The 25,786-nt window shown below is 49.9% G+C and overlaps 1 protein-coding gene across 1 annotated transcript in view; it reads left to right on the top strand.

Annotated features, from left to right (window-relative positions):
• The window catches only part of PTH1R (parathyroid hormone 1 receptor), a 94,312-nt gene that overhangs the window by 32,233 nt on the left and 36,293 nt on the right, over nucleotides 1-25,786 (top strand). The window contains exons 2-3 of the mRNA XM_058020942.1: nucleotides 11,458-11,563; nucleotides 25,337-25,447. Of these exons, the coding sequence (XP_057876925.1) occupies nucleotides 11,458-11,563; nucleotides 25,337-25,447 (217 nt within the window). The remainder of the gene's footprint in view (nucleotides 1-11,457; nucleotides 11,564-25,336; nucleotides 25,448-25,786) is intronic.

Here is a 25,786-nt window from a genome sequence, read left to right as displayed (position 1 = left end):
ACAAAGCCCATTTCTCACAGATGAGATCCACGGCTTTTTCAGGAGGCATCCAATCTTTTTTTTTTCTTTGGATGGAGAGGAGTCTGTGCTAAATTTAAGGCCCAGACAGGAGTAAATTCATCACCCCAAAGTCACGGGCCTGGGCGTGCCCCGAAATTCCCGGTGGTGCTCCGAGCGTTTCTAACCGCGGCACCGGTAACGCGATATCCGCACGTGCCGAGAGCGGCTCCGTCAGGATATTCCTGGACACAAACCCTGGATTGTGGCTGTGGGACTCAGGGCTGGGGTCTCAGTGAGGGATCCTTCCCCAGATGACGTCAGCAGGGCGGCTCGATTTCCACCGGCCGAAATTCCGGGTCTTTCTGCAGTGTCTCGGAGGGGCTGGGGACGAATGCTGGGAGGATTTGCGCCATTCCCGCTGTGGCAGGGATTGGAAAATAGCACTGAGGGCTGGGAAAGAAAAATGCAGCCCTGCATTTCCCAGCTCCGGGATGAGGAGCACAAAGGGAAGATGCCAATGGATGTTGGGGTTTTACGATCCCCAGATTCGCTTGGGTTTGGATAACTCCAAACCAGACCTGGGAACGGGAGGGTTAAATATCCTTTTTCCCTTGGTTTTAAGGAGAGTGCACTGAGATTGGATTTGGGAAGGAATTCCTGGCTGGGAGGGTGGTGAGGAGCTGGGATGAAATTCCCAGGGAAGCTGTGGCTGCCCCTGGATCCCTGGAAGTGTCCAAGACAAGGTTGGACAAGGCTTGGATCACCCTGGGATAGTGGAAGGTGTCCCTGCCCATGGAATGGGATGGGAATGGGTGATCCTTAAGTTCCCTTCCATCCCAAACCATTCCCTGATTGATTCCCTGATGTGGGACAGCCAGCCCAAGTTCAGCCAGGCCTGAGGTGCCTAAATCAGGCTCAGCTTGTTCTGGGAATGACCAACGGATTGAGGGACACCTCCAGATCTGCAGTGGGATGTGGCCGGAAGGATTCTCCTCCCAGTGATGGGACAACCCTGGGGAGAAATCCCATTGTCAGGGTGTCCCTGATGTCTGAGAAAAGCAGGATGACCCAGGCTCAGCAGCGACCAGGAAAGGCCAGCAGGACCAGGTGGCCTCAGCTTCGGTGTCAGAGCTGGGATAGTCCGGCCTAAAGTCCAAACAACACGGACAGAGGTGGAAAGTTGGGATCACAGGATGTTGTGGATGGCCAGTGCAGGGAGGGGGAGAAGGTGACCCCAAAATTGTGGGGTGGCCACCTGGGGCTGGCTGGGAAGGTTCAGCTCAGGGAATCAGCACTTAAGCCTGACCCAGGGAGAACAAGGACTTAGGCTGGTGGAGACAACTTAAATGCATCTTGTTTTCCAGAAAAAAAAAATAGGGAATGGCCTTTTCCAGCACACACCCAGAGCTCCTGGCAGCATCTTTACAGCTGTGTCCAAAAATCCCAATCAGGAATAGTCACAATTAAGAATATTCCCTGAGGGCAGAACTGGGAGATTTCCAGAGCCATAAAAACTCATTTCTTTTGCCTCTGAGTTCCAGAGTTTTCCTTCTCTTGTTTTCTGATGGAAAATCCCAGTTTACCTGCAGTGGAAAAGTGCAGGAGGCACCTGCCCAGCTCAGGTTTCCTTTCCCAGCATTTCCATGTGATCCTGGTCCCAGAGTCACAGAATTCCAGATTGATTTGAGTTGGAAGGGACCTTGAACACCATCTCCAACCCCATGGGCAGGGAACCTTCCACCATCCCAAGCTGATTCAAGCTTCATCCTTGAACACTTCCATGAATGGGGCATCCCTTGAGTCCTGCTCCACTCTCACCTTCCCACAGCTCCCCAACATCCCCGTGATTCCAATGGAATTTTTTTTCCCTCTGTTTCTTGTTGACAGGCAGGTGGAGCCTTCAAAGCAGGATGTGAGCACTGTTTGTTGGAATCCCTGCACCGACCTCATCCCAAAAAAAGTTTGTTTTCATCCAGACAAAAACTCATTACTTGTTTTACAGGCTTGTGGATGGGCACTGGCCTTGTTTTGGAATCCAAGGGGAATTTCTGGAAAAGCTTCCAGCTGGGACGGTGAAACGCAGGGAGATATTTTTAGTGTGGGGTTGTTGGGGTTTCTTTTCCTTCCCATAAATCATGAGGATCTGCCTCCCTCTGTCCGTGCTGAAAAGGTCACGGGTAGCCGGGAATTTTGGCTGTGCTGGAGGGATCAGCACACCCTTCATCCTGGAAAAGGTGATGGAATCTCAAGTGGGGGGTCCCCACCACTTGCAGGAGACGCTGGTGATTAATAAGTGGCTTTTTTAGGGAAAGCAGCAGCAGCAGGAAATAAATCCCAGGCCCAGCCAGGTGATCCATGATTCCCCACCACAAAGCTCTGGCTCCGGCAGGGAGCGCTTGGAAGGAAAACTCCGTTGCAACACTTTTAAGGAGGCCGTGGCTTATCAGGAACATCTGTCCCTGCCTAAGCCCAGCTGTTGACTTTATAAAGCCCGAGTTAGCAGGGCAAAGCCAGGGATTGGCATGGGGAGCAGCAGTTCTGGGCAGAGGAGGGTGCAGAGGAGCGGGAGGAAGGCTCGAGCCCCTTTGGGTGGCGCAGCCGCTCCCTGTGAGCTCATCCCAGGCTCCCTTTACGGCCTCCCAGGGAAAAGAGGCACTTTTAGGGAATGATTTAAGGAATGATTCATGGCCCTGTTTACGTGTCTGGGTTAGGAGGAGATAAATCACTCCTGGCACTGCAGGCACCGCCGGCTCCAACAAACCAAACACCGCCTGGATCCGCTCGGGATTTCGCTTGGGATCAAACTGCTCCGGCCTCCGGCGGTGCATGGCCCTGGCCTAGCAGAGAGCAGGGATGGGGTTTATGCCGTGCCCAGGAATGATCTGGGATGAAGGAATGGGGCAGCCCACGGCACTGGGTGCTGCCCCACAGCCAGAGGGGTTCCCCAGCCATAACTCAGGAATATAAATCCCAGATATTTTGAGCAGATCGGGGCTGGCACAGCCCCAGGTGCCCGGTTCCAGTGGGATCTGCACGGATCAGGCAGATCCTCCCAAAATGGGATTTTAAAAAGGCTTTGGGCCACGTGGACTTGTCTATTTTATACAGTTCCAAACACAGTTGCAAATGGGAAGGCAAGTGTGGACGGGATAGAGGAATGGGGCAGTCTATGGGTCTGGGTGCTGCTCCACAACTAGAGGGGTTCCCCAGGTGTAACTCATCCCCTCAGGAATACAAATCCCAGATATTTTGAGCAGATCCAGGCTGGGATGGATACAGCCCCAGGCGCCCAGTTCCAGTGGGATCTGCACAGATCAGCCACATCCTCCCAAAATGGGATTTTAAAAAGGTTTTGGGCCCTGTGGACTTGTCTATTTTATATGGTTCCAAACACAGTTGCAAATGGGAAGGCAAGTGGAGAAGATGAAGGAATGGGGCACCCCACGGGTCTGGGTGCTGCCCCCCAGCCAGAGGGGTTCCCCAGGTGTAACTCATCCCCTCAGGAATACAAATCCCAGATATTTTGAGCAGATCCAGGCTGGGATGGATACAGCCCCAGGTGCCCAGTTCCAGTGGGATCTGCACAGATCAGCCAGATCCTCTAAAAATGGGATTTTAAAAAGGCTTTGGGCCATGTGAAGTTGTCTATTTTATATAGTTCCAAACACAGTTGCAGCTGGGAAGGCAAATGTGGAAGGGATAGAGGAATGTGGCACCCCACGGATCTGGGTGCTGCTCCACAACCAGAGAGGTTCCCAGCCTTAACTCAGAAATATAAATCCCAGATATTTTGAGCAGATCGGGGCTGGCACGTACACGGCCCCAGGTGCCCATTTCCAGTGGGATCTGCACAGATCAGCCAGATCCCCCAAAAATGGGATTTTTAAAAGGCTTTGGGCCAAGTGGACTTGTCTGGTCTGTTTTATATGGTTACAAACAGAGTTGCAACTGGGAAGGCAAATGTGGAGGGGATAGAGGAAGAGTTAGGTGGGATATTGGGAAGGAATTCCTGGCTAGGAGGGTGGGGAGAAGCTGGATTGGAATTCCCAGAGAAGTTGTGGCTGCCCTTGGATCCCTTTAAGTGTCCAAGGTTGGACACTGGGGCTTGGTGCAACCTGGGATAGTGGAAGGTGCCCATGGAAGGGGTGGAATGGGATCATCCTTAAGGTCCTTTCCAGCCCAAACCATTCCCTGATTCCATGATTAAGCAGTACGATGGGTTATTTCCTCTGATAATCTCCCTCACCCCACTCGTTTATTCCATGTTTTTCATGGAGGTCTGTCTGAGCCTGGTTTCCCCTGTGTTTGTGGACAGTCTGGGCCAGCAGTGTCCCCTGGAATTTGGGCCACTGATGGATCAGGGGGGTGCTGAGTCACAGAGCAAAGCCATCACCGCCTGCAGCCTCTGTCTCACAGGGACTCATCCAGGGGGGATTTTCCATGCAAACCCAACAGGGAGGCAAAAATAAGAAACCTTCAGGGATTGACCAGACTGGGGAATTTGTTATTCCAAGAGAGGGATGGAAACCAGGAGTTGGAGTCAGAGGGGGAATCTGAAGAGACAGGAAGTGTCTGAGGTCAGGTTGGACATTGGGGACATCGGGACAGTGGGAATTGTCCCTGCCCGTGGTAGGGGTGGCACTGGATGATCCCTGAGGTCCCTTCCAACCCAAACCATCCCATGCTGGTGCTGGATGTTTGGATTCTCCAATGCAAACCCACAGCCCCTCTCCCAAATGTGATTCCCAGGATTCCTGTCCTGGATAAGACCCAGAGCCGAGATCCTTCCCGTGGCTGCAGCGATGCTCTGACCTCAGCCAAGAGCAGCCTCTGTGACACCAGCCTTGCTGGGGTGACATCCAGGCCAGGAGAGACGCCCTCCCACTCTGGAAATCCTCCTTTTCCTGCCCTGACCTCCAGATCTCCAGGATATGGAGCTCAGTGGTGGAAATGGACCGGCACAGCCCCACCCCACCACAGCAGCTCCCACCCTGAGGGACATTTCCACACTGGAACATGTCCCTGGCGTCTCCTGGGACGTGCCCTCATTCCTGGTGGTGCTGCCCACACGGATGATGATCCCGAGGGAGCAGCTGTTGGCACCGGGATCTCTCTGAGGTTTCCCTGCTCCCGCCTGTGGCTCCTGGCACGAGCGGAGCAGCGGGAACGTGGCCCGGAGCTGCCCCATGGCAGCCTTGGCACGGCATTCCCAGGGCACGGATCCCGCCTCTCCCGCGGACGTGACCTGGCAGGAGTCAGTCTCAAACCCCTGCTGGGGCAGCGGGGAGGGATGTGGGATTGACCATTCCGGCAGGAATATCTCGGGATCACCCCCCAAGCCCCTTGAGCGACATCAAGCATGGCAAAGGGAGAGTTTTGCTTCCAGCTCAATTTCTCCCGATGGGAGGGAAGAAGGGAGGGCTGCTGCAGGTCTGTGCCTCTGGAGAAGGGAATTGCTGGGATTAGGGTGCAGCTGGATGTCTGAACAAATGCTCCAGGGAACGGAGCAGGTTATCCTGACCTGAAGGATTTGTGCTATCCCAGGTTTCCAAGCTGCAGCAGGGAAGTCGTGCCAAGGTTTTGCCTCTCTCCCAAAATCCCTGGGCTGCCTGAGGCCACGGAGGGATCCTGTGTGGATTCCCTGTCAGGGCTGCTGGAAGGTGAGGGGTTGGTGTTTTGGAAGGAGGAAAAAACAGGGAAATGGGAAAAAAAAATTTTAAAAAAGGGAATAAAAAGAATCAATTCCAGCACGGGCTGGTGCAGCTGCATTGGGATTTCAGTCAAACCTTGGGATAATTCACCCATGGGAAGGCTGGAATTTGGGAGCAGGAGCTCTTTTCCCATTCCTGGTGCAAGCAGAGCTCCCTCCAATCCCAGGGAAAGAGAAATTCCTGCGTCTCCAGCTCACTGCTCCCAAATCCATCTTCTTCTCCCCTCCTCCTGAGGCACGGGGCCAAAATGTTTGGTATAGTCCAAAGGGATAAGGCAGGGAAAGGGGAGAAACTTTGCTGGGCCTGCGGGAAACTGAGGCAGGATCTGCTTTTCACATTCCCAGACGGAATTCCTTAGGGAGCTTGGGATCACAGAGGTGTGCAGGGTCGGAATGTCTGGAGTTCAGTGAGACAAGACCACTCAGAAATCCCTGGTGAATCCTGAGGATGTTTTGTCTCTTGAGGGATATTCCAGGTTTTTACCTGGAGCAGGGAGGTGCAGGACCACAGGTGATCCCAAATCCTGGCTCTGCTTCTTCAGGAGACTTGGAGTCACCTCCATAGGTCCCTTTTGGTTTGAAAATTTGGGCTTGAGGAGGACGAGGACTTCTCCAGGATGACCAGGATGAGATTCCTGGGAATGTCTGAGACATTTTGGTTGGAATGCTGTGGGTGTTGTTGATGATCCAGGAATAAAATTCCAACCTCTGCTGATCCCTCTGCACCAGCTCCATGCTCTGATCTCTGGGAAGGACATCTCTGCTCAGGCAGCCTGAGAGGAAATTATGGGAATTTTCTCCTTGCTTGGAAGATGATTTTTCCATAGCTCAGCCTCTCAGGTCCCACCTCATTTGCTCCAGGGGTGGAAAGCAGGAAAATTGACAAATGTTGTCCCCAAATTCCTGTTCCTGGAAAGGCACCACAAATCTCAGTTCTCTTGGATAAGTGGCATGAGCTGATGGCAAATCATGGATTCCCAATCCCTGAAGTGCCCAAGGCCAGGTTGGACAGGGCTTGGAGCACCCTGGGATAGTGGGAAATGTCCTTGCCCAGGGAATGGGATGATACTTAAGGTCCCTTCCTCTTGGGGTCTCTATCTGCTCACAGTGACCCCAAGATGTGTCAGAAAGTCTCTTTTCCCAGCCCGGCGCTCAAAGCAGGAGTCAGAACACTTCATTTCTCGGTCTCAAGGTTGTTTTTTGTTCCTTATCTGTAAAATTCTTTCTCCTGTCCAGCCAAGGTCCGTTCAGCAGGACAGTCCAGGCACTCTGCCTGCCCTGGGCAGTGTTATCTTTTTATACTAAAAACTACGTGTACAATATTTACAATAACTTCCCAATACCCATCACCTGTGTTAGACAGTGAGCTTCTACTCTAAACCAATCCCAAAGTGCCACCATCACAGCAGAAGTTGGAGGCCAAGAGGAAGAAGGAGGAGAAAGGCTGGATATGCCCAGATCCCTCCATCTTGCCCCCTGAATCTCCATTCTAAAAACTCAAAAAAATGTATTTTTCCACCCCGTGACAAACTGATTATTATTCTACTTAGACTGTCATGGCTTGCAGGTCTTCACACAAGGCTGGTAATTTGCTCCATGGGCCACAATCAAACCCACAGGTGTTCTGGGCTCTGTGCCAGGGTCTCTGAGCCCCCTGGCAGGGGTTCAGGCAATCCAGGACAGCCAGAGGGATGCCCTGAATTCCGACACCTTCCAACCAAACCATTCCAGAACTGCAATGTTTTCCCTTTTCCCTTCTTTTTCCTGCCCTCCCTTTCCCCTTCCCAGCAATTCCCTTCTGCTCTCCCAGCAGGTCCCAACATTCCCTGCCCTCAATCCCAACAAATCTCTTTGCCTGCTGCCAGGGAGGTGGCACAGAAAAGACCCCATTCTTCCCCAAAATGAGCCCCATAAATGAGGATGACCAGGATCTCCCCAGGGACATTTGGGGTTTGCTTTCATGGCTCGGACATCAGCCAGGGAATGGAAATTCCAGAGAACACCCTCATCCTACCCCACGGGCTCCAGGGGGGCGAGGAGAGGGTGGAAAGAGGATCCAAATGGATTTTACAACCTCGGGATAAAGTTGTTGTGTCCCTCTTCCCTTTGGCATTTCTGTTTTCTCCGGACAAGGAGGGAAAGTCGACATTCCCAGATCTTTCCTCCACAAGGAACTTTTATTTCCCGGCAAAACCGAGCGCTGGGAAGAGAGAAGGGGATGGTTGAGCAAGAGGAGCAGGTGGGATTTGATTGGAAAACCGGGAAGCCCAGGGAGGAGCCTCCATCCCTTCCAGGTGCTCCTGGGATTTTGGGAGCAAAGGGAAAAACAACCCTCAGGATCAAACTATTCCTTGGGTAAACTGAGTGCCAAGGAACTCAGTGCAGGAATTTCTGCTGAATAAATTTAGGGAAAGCTGATTTAAAGGGATTTGCTGGCAGCTTTTAAAGGGATTAAGTCTGCAGGGACAGGATAACCTCGACCTCTTCCTCCAGAACAGCTGGATTTGGGAGCTGGACCCATCTGGGACAGTTTCTGCCTTCCCTTGGATGCTCCCAGAGTTCCCATCAGCAAAAATTCCTCCTCGAAAATCTTCTCAGTGCTCCTGAGTGGCCAGTTAATGGGAAAAAAATGGGGTGGGGGGAAAAGAAATCCCAAAAAAGGCTGATCCAATTTATTTCAGGTGCTGGTTTGAGGATGGAATAAATTCCAGCTGCTCTGGGCAGGAAAATACTATAGGAGGAGTTCTGAGGGAATAACTCAGGTTGGTAAATCCCATCCTGGATATTCCCAGTTTTTCACCAGGGCAGGGATTATCAGGGAAAATAATTATCCTGTATTTATTCCTTTCTGTTGGATAAAGGGTTTTACCAGGATGAGAGGTTTTTTGGGGGATAAAAAGGTGAAGGCACATGGGAATTTGATAAAAGAGGAGGGAATTGTTGAATATGGGAATCTTGAGGAGGTTTTGGCTCTGGAATTCACTGGGATGAAAAATTCCCAGTACTTTTTATCTCCTTTTTCATTGTCCTGAGCAGAATGTGCAGGGAGATCATGGAACAAACAGAGCAAATTCTAGATTTTAATGTGGATTTTGGGATTCTCAGCGTTGCACCGGTGGTCTTAAAAAGAGAGGAAATTCATGAATATTTATGAAAATATCCCTTTTTTTGGCCAATTTTCCACCCTAGCCCATATCCAGGAGGTACCAGTTAAGGAAAAGAGGCAACACTTGAGGGCTGTCACCTCCCAGTTTTGGGGCAGTTTAGGACATTCCTGCCCCCAGAATTTCCACCCAGGCTCCAGATTTTCCCAGCTCCTGCTGGATTTGGGCTTTGCTCTCTCCATATCCTACAGATATCTCATCCTGGGACCTCCATCCCTGTTTTTCTCCCATCCACAGGAATCCAAACCCTCTCCAAACCAGCGTCTGCTTCATTCCCAGCACTTCCCACCCATTCCCAAATCCTGGGCACTCCTGGAAGTGAAGCCACTTCTTTTTCTGCCCGGGAATCTCCAGATTCCCAAAAATTGCCACAAATGGTTTAAGCAAGGCTGTTCCCCAGCATTTTTTTGGATCAGGTGTTGGGATTGTTTTCCAAGAGAAAGCTTTGCCCAGCCTGAGCCAAGCCTGCCTTGGATCAGGAATTTATCACAAGGAAAATATTCCCATGGATTCCTTTCACTTTGGATGGCTGGGATTTAATTTTGCCTTAAAATTGGGAGATCCAGGGCAGAAAAATCCAAGGAAAATCAGGAAAATGTGATGTTCAGGAGGCGAAATTCCTCCAGCAGCTGGAAAATCCAAAGGTTCTCCAGGTTTTTGAGCTCTGGGTTTGTGCTGTCCCTTGATCCCGAATCTGAGGATTCCAGGGTTGGATAATCCCCAATCCCTGGGGATCTTTCAGCCCCATGGAGGCACTGAAATGTCCCCACAAGGGGCTGGGACAGAGGGAATGCCAAGCCCTGAACTCCCAGCTCCCAGTCTGGTCTTCCCTGGACGTTTAGTGGGATTTATCCAGCACCATTTCACAGTTTTCCCAAAATCTTTGAGAACTGATGTGTTCAAACACCAGGATTCAGTGAAAATCTCTGGTTTAATCCATAAATTTATTTGCATTCACATTTCCACCCCTTCGACCAAGGAGAAACCCACAAAGTCAGGTTGTAATTTTTTTATCATTTATCATCATAAGATTTGTTTTTTATCATTTAAACCATTTTTAGGGAGGAGAGGAGGGAATCAGTGGGGTCAGTTTTGGTGGATTTTTTTTTTAAGGATAGGTCAGGTTTAGGAAATTAAACCTGAGCTGAGCTCAGAACTCTGTCTCTGCCCAGCTCCGGGAGACTTTCCCCTTTTAGTTCTGGGAATAAAAATGTGTTTTCTGTGCGTCCCTCCAAGCACAGCCAGAGCAGCCGAGGGCTGAGCGTGCTTGGGATGAATCCCTTGGAATTCCTGAGGTCCCATCCCTCTAAACCCATCCTAACTCCTCCAGCTCTGGCGGAATCGCTCCGGCTTTGTACAGCCCCGAGCGCCAGCGGGAGCTGACCCCGAGCTTTTCTGTTCCCAATCCAAGCAGAAATGAGGGATGGTGCCTCAAATGTGGACAGGCCAAACATCTGGGAAGGGCTGGAACCGTTCCCATTAACGTGGACGCGGTTTGGAAGCGGCTCCCACTTGGGAAGGGTTTTCAGCCTGGATTTGTTCCAAGGACACCAAAACCCAACTCCTGTTTTACTCCCGGCCCCTTATCAGATTTAACTCCACAGCTGCGTGTCCGCTGCCCCCGTTCCTCTCCCTGGGAGCCCGCTGGGAAATGGAATCCTGGTTTATTTGGGAGCTGGGATTCATTAACCCTCGTTGTGTCGTTTGGAGGGAGTTTGTGTCGGGAGTTAATTGGCCCTCAGCTGGTTCCTGTTACTGGCTTGGCAAAGGGGATGCACTGGATAGGAGAAAAAAACCTGGATTTGGGATAGGGATGGCTTGGGGAATGCAGGGAATCATGGAATGGGTTGAGTGGGAGGGATCTTAAGGATTATCCCAATCCCATCCCATTTCATGGATAGGGACACCTCCCACTGTCCCAGGGTGCTCCAAACTGGCCTTGGACACTTCCATGCCACAGCTGCTCTGGGAATTCCATCCCAGCCAGGAATTCCCAATTCCCAATCTCCCATCCATCCCTGCCCTCTGGCACTGGGAGCCATTCCCTGTGTCCTGTCCCTCCATCCTTGTCCCCAGTCCCTCTCCAGCTCTCCTGGAGCCCCTCCAGGCCCTGCCAGGGGCTCTGAGCTCTCCCTGGAGCACAGGGAGGGGAGATGCTGTCAGCTCCCAGCTCTCCCTGGATCAGATCCCTCCACACATTCTGGGATTCAGGCAGGATTTTATGGAGCCTGACACCTGTGGATGAGGAGGAAGCAGCATGGGAGGTTGTAGTTCCTAAGAGGAGAGGGGTCCTTGGCATGAAATTATTTACGAGGAATGTTTTCCTCCTGGAGAGCAGCCTCATCCCTGCAGTCTGGGATGCTCCATCCCAAAATTGCTGCTTCCACGTGTGAGTGAGCACGATGGGATCAGCCCCAGCCTGAGCTTCCTCTGCCACCTCCATGGATGGTAATTCCATGGGGGAGCTGCTCCTTGGGACACGGCTGCAGAGCAAATCAGGATTCTCAGGGCCAGGCTGAGGAAATGATGGGTGCAGAGGAGGGTTTGGAACTGGAGTTTGACCTCTCTGTCCCCTCCCTGCAGGTGGATGCCGACGATGTCATCACCAAGGAGGAGCAGATCTTCCTCCTGCTGAAGGCCAAGGCCAAGTGCGAGCGCCACCTGAAAGCCAAGGTGCCCAAGGTGCACGGTGAGTGCTCCCAAATTCCAGGGCTGGAGCCACCCCTGCTCTTCCCAGCCGTTCCCCTCAGCCCCACACACTGGGAGCAGGGAGGGAAGGAGGCGCTTGCACCATCCCAGCAAATCAGTTTTTCAGGATAGTCCATGGGGAGGAGGTTTGGAAAGCAAAGCTGTCCCAGACTTGTTCTGCTCTAGAACTCCAAACACCGAGGGTCCAGGAGGATGCAGACGTTGTGGAATTCTAGCCCTGGTTGTTATATCCAGTGCACAGGAGAGAGCACCAACCATCAATGCTCCTGGGATCACAGAATTCCAGAATGAGTTGGGTTGGGAGGAACCTTAAAGATCCTGTTCCACCCCTCTGGAATGGCAGGGCCACCTCCACTGTCCCAGGGTGCTCCAACCTGGCCTGGGACACTGCCAGGGATCCAGGGGCAGCCACAGCTGCTCTGGGAATTCCATCCCAGCCAGGAATTCCCAATTCCCAGTCTCCCACCCATCCCTGCCCTCTGGCACTGGAGCCATTCCCTGTGTCCTGTCCCTCCATCCTTGCCCCCAGTCCCTCTCCAGCTCTCCTGGAGCCCTCCAGGCCCTGCCAGGGGCTCTGAGCTCTCCCTGGAGCTTCTCCTCTCCAGGTGAACATTCCCAGCTCTCCCAGCCTGGCTCCAGCCCTGCAGCAGCTCTGGGGTCTCCTCTGGACTTGTTCCAGAGGAAAACCACTATTCCAAATCCCAAAAATCCTTTGCAACCAGTGATAGGGAAAACAAAATATCGCTCCAAGACCTTTCTCCTTCCCCACTCTCTCTCTCTCGGAAGGGCCCGAGCTCAGCTGAGCCTCTTCCTTCCCCTTCCTTTCTATTTTGGGCTGGAAAATCACTCCCAGCTGTGGGATTGAGGGGGAGGAGGAAGGAGGGCACTCTCTGATGTGGGGAGCAAAGCCCTCACTCCCCGCTGGCTCCTTCCCTCACATTCCCAAGTGTTAATTCCTGAGAGACCCTTCAGTCCCCGGGGTGGGTGTCCTGTCCCACTTCCCTCCATTTCCCAAGCAAATGGGACAAGCCACGATGTCCCTGCGCCTCCGTTCTCCCCTCAGGGAATGCTGTGGGAAAGGTCCCCAAATCCAGCTTCACCACCTGCCCTCCCGGTGCCTTTAGAAACGCCAGCAAGGGCCATAAAATCCCAGCTTTCCTTTGATTCCCAGCCTCCTGTTTTCCATCAGGAAACCTCAAGCCACATCCTCTGCTGCTCCTTTGTCCCCTCACCCCGTGCCCAATTAACACCTCGTTAATGAGCACATGTGCGAAGGCATTTCCTGCTGGTGTCTCTGCCCACCTGGTCTTGCTCCCGCGCCCCTTTTCCAGCTTTTCTGAGGCAGCATTTGGGATCCATCCCCCTTCCCTGTGGGCAGGGATGGGGATGGGATTGACAGCTGGATTTTGGGCTCTTTCCCAATGGCAGAGCAAAGGGAGCAGGTCCCAGGTGTAGAGAAAAGCAAGGCACAATCCTTCCCAATAATATTTCTGGGTTTCACATTCTCTGAAACTCAGAGAAAGGAAAAACAATTCTTATTATTTGCTGTGCCTGTGTTTGTGCCAAAGTAGAATGCAATATGGAAATTGTTGGTGTTTTGGTTCCTTGGCCTGTCAGGGCCTGGTGTGTAGCCTCACATTTCTCTTCACAGAGAAAAGCAAGGCACAATTCTTCCCAAGAATATTTTTCTGGGTTTCACATTCTCCGAAACTCAGAGAAAGGAAAAACAATTCTTATTATTTGCTGTGCTTGTGTTTGTGCCAAAGTAGAATGCAATATGGAAATTGTTGGTGTTTTGGTGCCTTGGCCTATCAGGGCCAGGTGTGTAACCCCACATTTCTCTTCACAGAGGAAAGCAAAGCACAATTCTCTCCAAGAATATTTCTGTGTTTCACATTCTCTGAACTTCAGAGAAAGGAAAAATAATATTTATCTCATTTTCTGTGCCTGTGTTTGTGCCAAAGCAGAATGCAATGTGGAGATTGTTCACCCACAGTGATGGTGGTTTGGTTCCTGGGCCTGTCAGGGCCTGGTGTATAGCCCCATGTTTCTCTTCACAGAGAAAAGCAAGGCACAATTCTCCCCAAGAATATTCTTATCTCATTTGCTGTGCCTGTGTTGTGCCAAAGCAGGATGCAATATGGAGATTGTTTACACAGTGATGGCATTTTGGTTCCTTGGCCTGTCAGGGCCAGGTGTGTAGCCCCGCATTTCTCTTCACAGAGGAAAGCAAGGCACAATTCTTCTCAAGAATATTTCTGGGTTTCACATTCTCTGAACCTCAGAGAAAGGAAAAACAATATTTATCTCATTTTCTGTGCCTGTGTTGTGCCAAAGTAAGATGCAATATAGAGATTGTTCACCTACAGTGATGGTGGTTTGGTTCCTGGGCCTGTCAGGGCCCGGTGTGTAACCCCATGTTTCTCTGCACAGAGAAAAGCAAGGCATAATTCTTCTCAAAAATATTTCTGGGTTTCACATTCTCTGAACCTCAGAGAAAGGAAAAGAAATATTTTTCTCATTTGCTGTGCCTATGTTGGTGCAAAAGCAGAATGTGGAGATTGTTCACCCACAATGATGGTGGTTTGGTTCCTTGGCCTGTCAGGGCTAGGTGTGTAGCCCCACATTTTTCTTCACAGGTGTGTAGCCCCACATTTCTCTTCATAGAGAAAAGCAAGGCACAATTCTTCCCAAGAATATTCTTCTCTCATTTTCTGTGCCTGTGTTTGTGCCAAAGTAGAATGCAATACGGAGATTGTTCACCCACAGTGATGGTGGTTTGGTTCCTTGGCCTATCAGGGCCAGCTCTGTGTGTGTGTGTGTGTGTCTGTCAGGACTGAGGGTGACAGTCACGAGATTCTGGGCAATGTGTGCAGAGTTCAGTGCTTGGCAGATTCAGTTTAGATGTAATGTAACATAGTGTAATATAATATAGAATAATATAGTATAATAAAGTAATTAATTAGCCTTCTGATATCAGTTGAGTTCTCCTCATCATTCTCTTCCCTCGTTGGGGGTTCCCTGCAAAATTCCACACCCATGGATTTGGAGATCCCATTATTTTGGTGCTGGTTGGAGACCTGGGTCTGGGACTGGGACAGAAAACTTCCAATATCCAGTGGTTTAATCTCATGGACACAAATCCTGCCCCTGGAAAAAGCTGTCCTGAGCTCCTCAGACCTCCTGCTCCATCCTCTACAGCAAATCCAATCCCAAATAGTCCAAGAGGAGGAATCACCTGGATTTCAAGGCTTTGGAGGCTTCACCCATTAGCAGAGGAGAATTAGATTCAATTAATCTGCACTAATCCAAAGGCAGAATGAATTCCCACTCAACCTTTCACAAGGAATGGTTTTTTAGGATTTAGCACCCCAGAAATTCCCTCTAGGAGTTCCCAAACAAGGCAGCGGTTTGCCAGACTGCCCTTGAGATGGTTTAAGGAGTTTGTGGTCCCAGCAAAGAGTTTTCCAATTTGGAAAAGTTCTTCCCACTTTTCAGAGGAGCTGCCATCCACAGATTTTGGGGTTTCAGATGCCTTTGGACACAGGGAAAGCAGTTGGGCCCAGTGCTTTCCTCCTTGGATGATCCAGAATTTGGGATGTGGTGTCTGTTTTGGGACATCCAGATCCTCATCCAGAGGGAGGACCTCATCCCATTACCTCTTCCCTCACTGCAGATCCCAAAGAAAAATCTGGGAAAGGCAACAATCTTCACAGTTATGATGCTCTAGCTCCTATCCACAGATAGGATTTAAAAGGAAAAATCTCTAAGGAAAAGTAGGGTTGATTTGGAGCAAAATAAATCCTGGATGTGGTTTCCATTTGAACCCATGGTCAAATCCATGCTGGGTTTGTCATTCCAAAGGGAAAAGGACAGGCCCACCAAGAGGCAGCAGTTTTGGGGAGATCCTCAGGAAAATACATCCCGCAGTTATCCAAGGATGGGATTTCTCCAGCCTTTCTTAGGGAGTTGTTTGTGGTCAGGGATAAGATCTACATTCAGCTCTACTGGAAGGGATCTGCCTGGAGAGCCAGAATCCCTCTGGGATCATCCTGGAGCAGCTCCAATTGAGGGCCAGCCCTGCCGACAGCCCAGCGGTGTCAGATGTTTGGGAAAGGAGAAAGTTTCCACTTAAAATTCCTGACCCAACTTGAGGGGGATCTCTCCTGGGAAGATCCTCACCACAAGGGTCACAGGAAAAGACTCTTTGACCCCACTCCAGAAAGCAGGAACATATCCTGGCTGGCAGGGTTGATATTCCAAAGAAAAATCCTGGAGAACAAAAATATTTAAACCCTCTAAACTTTCAGACTTTCTTCAGCCACTGTTTGTGTGTAAAAACTCCAAATCTCCTTTTTTTCACCCCCTAAAAAGGTTAAAATTCCATTTTATGGGAGGATGAGGTCCCTCCTCTTCTCCTGGAGGGCTCACAGGGATCCTCTGGCCCCTGGCCACCTCCCAGGTGTCTCTGAGCCCTGGCTCCTGATCCCTGTGGCTCCCACATGGATCTGTGCCATGGGGAGCCGAGGCTGAGCTGCTCCAGGAGCTTCCAAAGAGCCCCGGCAGGATTCGTGCGTCATCTCCACCTTTGGCTGAGGCACTGAGGGCTGGAGACCCAAAATACGAAACCAAAAAACCCCAAAACCCTTCCCCCACAAGCATTTGGTTTCCTCCTTTTCTCTTTTTTTTTCCCCCTCACCCTCCCCCTTTTTCCCTTAAATTTAGTCTCCAGATGAAAGCCTTTGGGAAAGAACAGGAAACCCGAAAATTTCTCTTCTCCCGACACAAATATTCCATCCCAGCCCTGGTGGGCAGCTGATGCCACCCCAAAGTTAAACCTGGAAGGGGATGAAGTGAAACTCCCAGCCCTGAGCCATCAGACCTGACTTTTTTTTTAATCCATGAATTAAAAGCTTGTCTTTCCCTGGTTTGGAAAAGGAGATGGGACATTTTGTGGGGAAAGAAGAGGGCGTTTTGCACAACCCTGTCATTAGCAAAGGCCATGGCCAACCCTTTCTCTGGGCCCGAGGTGTTGCAACTCCAAACTGGGTTGTTTTTTTAATAAATAAACCTATTTTCCCAGGAAAGGTGTTATTTTTAGTTGGGGATCTGGGTCTGTTTACTTGGGTTGTGCATCCCAGTTTGGTTTCACTGTCCCTAAAGGACCTAGAGCTGATTCCAGGCTCTCGCTGGCCTTGAGGAACCCCAAAATCTGCTCCTGGTTTCTTCTCCAGAGGGTCCAGCACCATTCCCTGACACCAGAAGCTCCCAGAGGCTGGGAGAAGCCTCGGGCACCTCAGAAATTAAGGGAGACAGAGGCAGCCTAAGCCCTAAACACCCCAGCCCTCCATAAATCCATAATTTCTCCAGTTATTTCCATCTTCTCCCAGTTCCTGTTCTCAGTCCTTGCAGATGTGGCCCAAATTCCACAAAAAAAAAAAACCAAACCATCCTTTGTGAGCATATTCCCAGCACAATTTTAGCCTGGAAAAGCTGTCACTGCCCCAGTGGGCACCAGCTGGGGAGTCAGCATGGACCAAGAGAACTCCTAGGATGGAATTATGGACCAGGAGAGCTTCTAGGATGGAATTATGGACTGGGAGAGCTTCTAGGAAGGATTTATGGACCGGGAGAACTTCTAGGAAGGAATTATGGACCAGGAGAGTGTCTAGGATGGAATTATGGACCTGGAGAGCTTCTAGGAAGGAATTATGGACCAGGAGAGTGTCTAGGATGGAATTATGGACCAGGAGAGTGTCTAGGATGGAATTATGGACCAGAAGAACTTCTAAGATGGAATTATAGACCAGGAGAACTTCTTGGATGGAATTATGGACCAGGAGAGTGTCTAGGATGGAATTATGGACCAGAAGAACTTCTAGGATGGCATTATAGACCAGGAGAACTTCTTGGATGGATATGTGGGCCAGGAGAACTTCTAGGATAGAATTATGGACCAGGAGAACTTCTGGGATGAAGTTATGGACTGGGAGAACTTCTAGGATGGAATTATGGACCAGGAGAACATCTAGGATGAAATTATGGACTGGGAGAACTTCTAGGATGGAATTATGGACCAGGAGACCTTTGAGGAGGGAATCACAGACCAGACTGTTCTTCTTCTTGAGTCAGAGGGAGTTCAGAGTCATGGATATGAACTGTGATGGACTTGAAGGAGCTGAACCTGGGATGCAGCCTCTTCCTGCAAAGTTACATGGGCCTGGAGCTCCCAGTCCTACTGAGGAATGTCCACAGAGTGCCTAAACAGGGTTTGGGACACATGGGAGGGACAAGTCTTGGGAATTACAAGAGGCACCAGTTGTCTGTGGTTTAGATTTGTAAAGGAACACAGAGAAAGGGTGGAAAACATTCCAAAGGGTGGCTGAACTCTCATGCTAATTATCAACCTTGTTTCAGTGATTGAGGTGGTATCTTGGATGGTATTTTTCCCTCTCAGAGGGAAGATGGAGAGCTTTGGAAGGACTGGATATGCTGGAATGAGGAAAGAAGGGGATGTGCCAGCAGTGGCAGGTCAGGAGTTCCCGATGAGATGTTGGAGGTTGAGTTTCTGCTCCTGGATTGGGAAGTTGAGGAGTGGATGGGCAGAGTCCAGGAGGTGTCTCCAGAGCTGGGTCATGGAATTGTCTGGTGGCTGTGACGTGGAACAGCTCCTGGCCCCTGTGTCCATCCCCTCCAATGTCTGTGTCCTCCTGGGCTGAGCATGGACAGGATGTTCTGTCCATGAGACGCTGGGTGAAGAGCAGCAAAGGTCTTTGAGCAGTAACAGACAGAAGCTGCCTCTGCCCATGGCCATGAAACTTCTGGAGTGGGTCCAATGGAGCTGAGCAAGGGCCCGGAGCATCTGGGTGCCCAGGAAAGGCTGAGGGAGCTGGGGCTGCTCAGCCTGGAGAGGAGCCCCAGTGAGAGGGGCACTCAGCCCTGGATATCCTTGGGTGTCCCTGGGTGTCCCTGGATATCCCTGGGTGTCCCTGGGTGTCCCTGGGTACAAGGAGGGTCACAGCAGGGCCAGGCTCTGCTCCGGGGACCCAGCTGTGGCACCAGGGCCACGGGCAAGGACTGATCCCAGGAATTCTCCCGGCACAGGAGGCAGAACTTCTGCCCTGGGCAGTGCCCAGCCCTGAGCACAGAGCAGAGAGGCTGTGGGATCTCCCTCACCGAGGATATCCCAGACCTGTCGGGATGTAATCCTGAGCCCTGTGCTCTGGGATGGCCCTGCTGGAGCAGCTGATCCACTGTGGTCCCTTCCAGCCTGGTTCTGCTGGATCAGTGAGGATCCCACTCCTCACATCCTTCCATTCTCTCCAAACAATGGGATCCGCACACAGCTGGGTCACACAGCTGGGTCACACCCCCTCCTCCTCCAACCACACCCCCTATAGACAAAGACAGCGCCAAAAACAGCCCCTCATCCCCCCTTGCCCTCACAGCCAGGTTTGAAATCCATCTGCAAACCCCCAAACTTAATTCCTGCCCCTCCAAGCCCCCATTCCTACCTCTTCCTATCCCCAAATGATTTTTCCCCCTTCCTATCCCAAAACAATTCCTCCCCCTTCCCATCCCAAAATGACCTCTCCCCCTTCCCATCCCCAAACGCTGCCTCATTTTTGTCGGTGGCTCCTCCCCGCCTGCTTGCAGTGCCCCAAATGTCCTTCCCGTGCTGGAGTGACCACAATCACACGGCCCATTCCAGCCGTGGTCTCCTGGGGGCTGATTGATATTCCGTGCCCCTGGATAAACACCTCCAGCCCGTGTTTGCGTTTGTGCAGCTGCCAAGGAGCCTGGCAGATGGTTTGGATGCCTTCTCCACATGCAGAGTGTCCCGTTCCTGCTGGAACAGGGATTGAGGCTGGGGGAAAGGGAAGGGAAAAGGGGGATGGGATAGGAGCAGGAAGGAGGGAATGACTCTCCGTGCACCCTGAGCAGGGATGGCCCAAATCTGCTCCTGCTTTTCTCTCTCCTACCAAAGCAATTTCTGGGATTCTGGGATTCTGACTTGGCTCAAGTGGGGGAGCAAAGTCAGGGAGTGAAATGAGGGATGCATTTGGGACAGCCCCTTCCCAAAGTGTTTCTGGGATTGGCCTTCCTGCCTTCCAGAGGGAAATCCTGCAGCAATGACATCCAAGAGTGTTTTTGCTTGTTCCCATCTTGGAATGACTTCAGCTTCCACGCCCAACCTTCAACAGGAAAGGATTTTGATCCAAGAGATCCCAACCTTCAACAGGAAAGGACTGATCCAAGAGATCCCAACCTTCAACGGGAAAGGACTGATCCAAGAGATCCCAACCTTCAACAGGAAAGGACTGATCCAAGAGATATCCTGGTGGACAAGAGACAATGGGATCCTGGAGGGATCCCTTGTTTCCCTTCAGATCTCATTTCTTCAGGAATGTCATCCAAGAGCGTTTTTGCTTGTTCTCATCTTGAAATTACTTCAACTTCCAAGCCCTGAGATTGCAACTTTCAGCAGGAAAGGATTGATCCAAGAGATGTCCTGGTGGTGGACAAGAACCAGTGGGATCCTGGAGGGATCCCTTGTTTCCCTTCAGATCTCATTTATTCAGGAATGTCATCAAGGAGAGTTTTTGTTTGTTCCCATCTTGTATTGACTTCAACTTCCGTGTGCTTCAAGGGGGAAGAATTGATCCAAGAGAAGTCCTGGTGGACAAGAGCCAATGGGATCCTGGAGGGATCTCATGTTTCCCTTCAGGACTCATTTCTCCAGCAGTGAAGTGGTCAGTGATGTCCTCAAATCATGAGGAATTCCAGCGCCGTTCCCACCTTCCATGTCTCCATCCGTGAGAAACACAGCTCTGGATTTGGAAGAGGCAAATCCCTGAAGGATAAACAGGATTGTCCCTTCAGCTTTGCCTGGACGATGGATACACACCCAAAACACTCTGGGATGTGGGATATGTGTGAGATTTCCCTGTTTTCTTAACAGCTAATGAATTCCTTTGGACTTCCATCATCCCTGAATCCTACTATTTCTTCCAAGGAAAGAAATGTGTGACTTTTCCAACTCCATGTCCTGAACTTCATAAATTCAAACTGGATAAATTCAAACAGCACAATGGAACCCTCAAACTCAGTTTCACCAAAATTCCAAGAGGTTTGCAATAAGCTTTTCCAACTGGATCCTCTGGAATTCTCTGTGCTTTGGAATATTGTTACCAGGGTCTCGGGAGGGACTGATTTATCATTAACAGGCCAAGCTTCCCCAATTTTCTGCTTTCTTCTTGGAATTCAGCCTGGATCTCCTTGGAGAAATGATCAGGCGAAAAGGAAAACAAAGGGAGAAGCCAAGTTGTTGATACTGTGAATGTTTTTATAAATTCAGGGAAAAAAATGTTTGGAGGAGCTCTTTGGGGAAACAAATAGAAAGGAATGGCTTGTTTGGATTCCAACACAATGGGAAATATGGGATTTTCCTTTCCTGTTTTATCAGAGGTTCATTGGATGATTTGGGTTGGGGAGGGGCCCCTAAAGATTATCCCATTCCACCTCTGCCATGGCACGGACAGCTCCCACTATCCCAGGGTGATCCAAGACCTGTCCAACCTGGCCTTGGACACTTCCAGAGATCCAGGAGCATCCACGAATTCTCTGGAAAGGCTGTTGCAGTGTTCCACCATTATATAAAAATTATTAAAAATTACAGTTTTTATATAAAAGATATTTTGAAATTCATTATAAAAATTATTTAAATTATACATTTTTATAATTGTCATTTTAAAAATTTCTTCCTTATAATTAGTGGGAATTTAATGTGGTTTAAACCCATTCCCCCTTGTGCTCCCAGGAGGTCTCCTTAGATGGGGGGACTGGAGGGATTTGGGATAGGAGAGGAGGATGGTGAGGCTCCTCTCCAGGACACGGAGGGGACAAAGAGCTTTTGGCTGTGTTGAACCCCAGGAATGTGGATCCAACAATCCCAAAGTACAGCCACTCCTGATATCCGTCCGTATTTCCATTTGAAAAAGGTTTTCCAAGAGTTTCAGTCAATGTATGACCTCCTCCAATCATTCCAGGAGCTCCAGCAGATCCTGGCTTGACCTGTGGATGTTCCTCATCAGGTTTCCCTATCTACAATCCCTGTTCCTGACCCAAAGCCTCTCTCCTTCCCCCGTGGCTCCCAGGATTTTCAGGGAGCAGCTCTGTTATCCTGAATTTTAGGGCAGTGTCCAGGTGGCAGCTCCCAAATTTCCACCCGCCCTTCCCTCAGCTCATCATCCATCACCGGGGAATTCCAGGAAGGAAACCATCACTGAGGTGTTTTGTCCCTCCTCCACATTTTCCTGGAATGGCTTTTCCAAGCAAGGAAGCCAGAGATGATGGAGACGAGGGGGAAGAGATTTCTCTGGAGGGGTTCAGGTCTTGGTAACAGAGACGGATCCTTCTGTTGGGAAGCTCAGATACTTCCCGAATTTTGAGTCCCACTGGATTCTTATCAGCACTTAATGCTCAGGATGACTCAGGATAATTCTTTGATGACTCAGGATTAAATCGTTTAAGGAATCATTTCCAGCAGAGGTCACAATTTTAAATGCAGCAATCATCTTTTTAACTATTTCTAGGGCAGATCTTGGCTCCCCAAATCATCCCCCCATAAAGCAGCATTCCAGAGATGTCCCACCACTGTTCCCTTCAGCTTTTGGGGAGGATTTGTGGGCTCAAAGTACCCAAAAATCAATGATTGTGTGGTTTGTTATTAGTTTTCCATGTTTCCAGCACAAGGAGGATGCACCCACCACAAAATTTAGCACTTTCTTCTTTTCTGGCCACATATTTTGGTGGGATGAGAAATGAAACCTCTTAAAAGTGACATTGCCCTTTGCAATTTGTGAAGATTTTGGAAAAATGGGAGATTTTCCCTCTCAGAGCACTTTTGGAGGACTGTTTTTCTCTCAGAGTTGTTTCTCCCCTGTGTTTCTTTTAATGTTTACTCAAATTGATTTATTTTGTCATAAGAACTGATTTTATTTTAGGCAAGAGCACTTTGAGGGCTCCATTAAATCTTTATTTACTTTCTTGTCTGCAGAAAAGACGTCAAGGACATCAACATTTTGTCCTGAGCCAAATTTTGTGGGGCCCTGTGTTGTTTTTTGGGTTTTTTCCTTTGTCTTTTGTACCTTCCAGAGAACTGAGAAATAAATCAACTCTTTTTTTCCCAGTGTAAATTATCCTGCAAATAATGAGCCAGAGGGAAGGGTTTTCCCAGTTTTCATGAATAGGAAATGTATTTTTCTCCTCCTAAGAAGCAGAGAAAATGGAATAAATTATTTCCCTCTTTTTTTATCACGAGGGTGTTGAGGAATTTTTGCTCCTGACCCACACTCCCAGCTGATGATTTAGAAGAAAGGCTGAGTTTTGTCTGGTCCTTTTCATCCACACTAAATCAGAGATAAGAAATCAGCTGCTAAACAATGAGATTTTCAGTGTTTTTCACATCCTAAAAACCACCAAACTGAATTAATCCGTGTCGGCTCTGAGCCTGGACCAGCCAAAGGGCTTTGAGGCAATCCTGATTTTCCTTTAATCTTGGGGAATCACGTTGGTGAGGAAGGATGAATTCCTCCGTGGTGGGAAGCTTTGATATCCATGGATGATGCTGAGATCTTGGCCCTGTTTGGATTTCCACAAATTTGGATTTTATTTGCGAGTTCCATGAGGAATTTTCGGCAGATAAGAGCAGGTGGTTGTCACCATCATATTTTCTGAAAAATCTCTTTGCCCAGGACTTGGCTCCTGGAAAGCTGAGAAGCCTCAGAGAAAAATGAAAACAATAATTCTCTGATTTGCTTCTCCTGTGTTTTGCTGCTTTGGAATGTGGTTTGGACATTGTTTAGCAACAGGTGATTGTTAGATTGGTTTCATGTGAGTTATTTTTACTCTTTGGCCAATCAGGGCCAAGCTGTGTCGGGACTCTGGAAGGAGTCACAAGTTTTTATGAGTATCTTTTAGCCTTCTGTCTGTATCCTTTCTGTATTCTTTAGTTTAGTATTCTTTAATATAATATAGATCATAAAACAATAATTTAGCCTTCTAAGAGCATGGAGTCAAATTCACCATTCCTCCCTTTGACAGGGTCTCAGAAAATACCATGGGTGGTTCCTGTTCCTTTTGCTTCCCAGGTGTCTCCTGTGTCCTGCACTCGATAACCTCGTGCCTGAGGGCAGACACAACTCTGGGAGCAGATTTGGGCCGGATCTGCCACTTTGAGCATTTCATTCTCAATTTTTATTGAGAATTAATAAAATTATTATTGCACTGCAGCTGGAATTCCATGGGTGCGTGCAGTTACCCAGCCCAAAGCAGAGGAGTTCCCTGAGAACAGGAGCTGGGAGTAAGAGATGCCTTGGGGGGCTGTGGAGCCCTTCAGAGGGATCTGGACATGTTGGGGAGATGGGCAGGGAGGAAATTTCTGGAATTCAGCAAGGGCAAGAGCAGGTCCTGGATCTGGGGAGATCATCCCATTCCACCCCTGCCATGGCAGGGACACCTCCATGGGACTGCTCCAACCTGGCCTTGGACACTTCCAGGGATCCAGAGGCAGCTCTGGGAATTCCATCCCAGCCCCTCCCCAAGCTCCCAGCCAGGAATTCCTTTCCAATATCCCATCTAAATCTACTTCCTCCAGCTCAAAGCCATTCCCTGTGTCCTGTCCCTCCATCCTTGTCCCCAGTCCCTCTCCAGCTCTCCTGGAGCCCCTCCAGGCCCTGCAAGGGGCTCTGAGCTCTCCCTGGAGCTTCTCCTCTCCACATAAACATTCCCAGATCTCCCAACTTGGCTCCAGAGCAGAAGGGCTCCAGCCCTGGGAGAAACTTCTCTGGAGTTGCCTCCTCTGGATCTCTGCAGCAATTCCACATCATTCCGATCCTGGCGATCCCAGAGCTGGACACAGTTTGTACTTGTGGAATAAAACTTGGGATAATTCACACCTTCTAGAGCCACACTCTGAGAAGGAGCTGGCAATATTCCTAGGACAGATTTCCCAATGGAATGCCAGTGCTGGTTCTTCACAGAGAGCCCCCAAAGCAGGGGGGCCCCTGTGGGATCTCAGCACCTCAGGACTGAGGTGCAGAGTGACCGAGACCACCCTTGGGGGGCTCGGGAGTCCTGGAATGTTGCCAGAAGTGCCTGGTGGCTGGACTTTGATCCTGCACAGGAGACGACACCTGTATGAGGATGGGAGGATTTCACTGGGTGAATGGTGAAGGGATGGGTTAATTAGAGTGTAAAACACAGGGTTTGGGATTTCTGTACAGGGGGGTCTGGAGAAGTAAGATGGAGGAATTGGGGCGTGTCCTGTCCTCCTTCTTCTTCTTCTTCTTCTTCTTGGCCTCCATCTTCTGTGGTGATGTTGGCACTTTGGGATTGGTTATTACTAAAAGTGCACTGGTTAATAAGGGTAAAAGGTATTGGGGAAAAATGATAAATATTGTATACGTAATTTTGAGTATAAGGATAGGTGACCACCCCGGGGGCTCTCAGTGTGCTCATGGCTGGCTGCTGAGCAGACCTCTGTCGGGCCAAGAGAAAATCTTTTAGATAAACAATTAATAAACACTGAGACCAAGAAAAACCCTGAAGCCTCTTCTCATCCTTTGAAGCGCGGGCTGCCCAAGGCCACCCCGGGCCTTTCCAGGTCTTTGAAACAGCCGAGAAACCGACAGGCCCCGGGGTCCCCTCCGCAGGTGTGGTGACTCCTCTTTGTCCCCGTTCTCGCCCACAGATGGATTCTGCCTTCCGGAGTGGGACGGCATCGTGTGCTGGCCCGAGGGCGTGCCCGGCAAGGTGGTGGCCATGCCCTGCCCCGAGTACATCTACGACTTCAACCACAAAGGTGAGCGTGGAACCCAGCACAGGAAATTCCAAATTCCCATCCCACCGTGCATTGGGTGTTACCCCATCCCAGCAGGCATTTTATCACAAGCACACTGATATCAGCTATTTCAGTGAGCGTGATTAACAAGAGAAATAAAAATTATGTCTTTATAACAAAGTTCCTTTAACACCACACACATAAAATCCATTTCAGTATTTGTGAAAAGCCAATATGATAATATATGCAGCCTATAACAGGCTCCACCTGGGGATGAATTTCCTGCCATTTTCCCACTCATTCCATGTCTCCTCTCTCTCAGCAGGGATGAATTTGGGATGAATTTCTTGTTGTTTTCCT

Source organism: Melospiza georgiana, chromosome 1, assembly GCF_028018845.1.
Source record: "Melospiza georgiana isolate bMelGeo1 chromosome 1, bMelGeo1.pri, whole genome shotgun sequence".
Lineage (NCBI taxonomy): Eukaryota > Metazoa > Chordata > Aves > Passeriformes > Passerellidae > Melospiza > Melospiza georgiana.
This window is presented reverse-complemented; position numbering and strand designations above follow the sequence as displayed.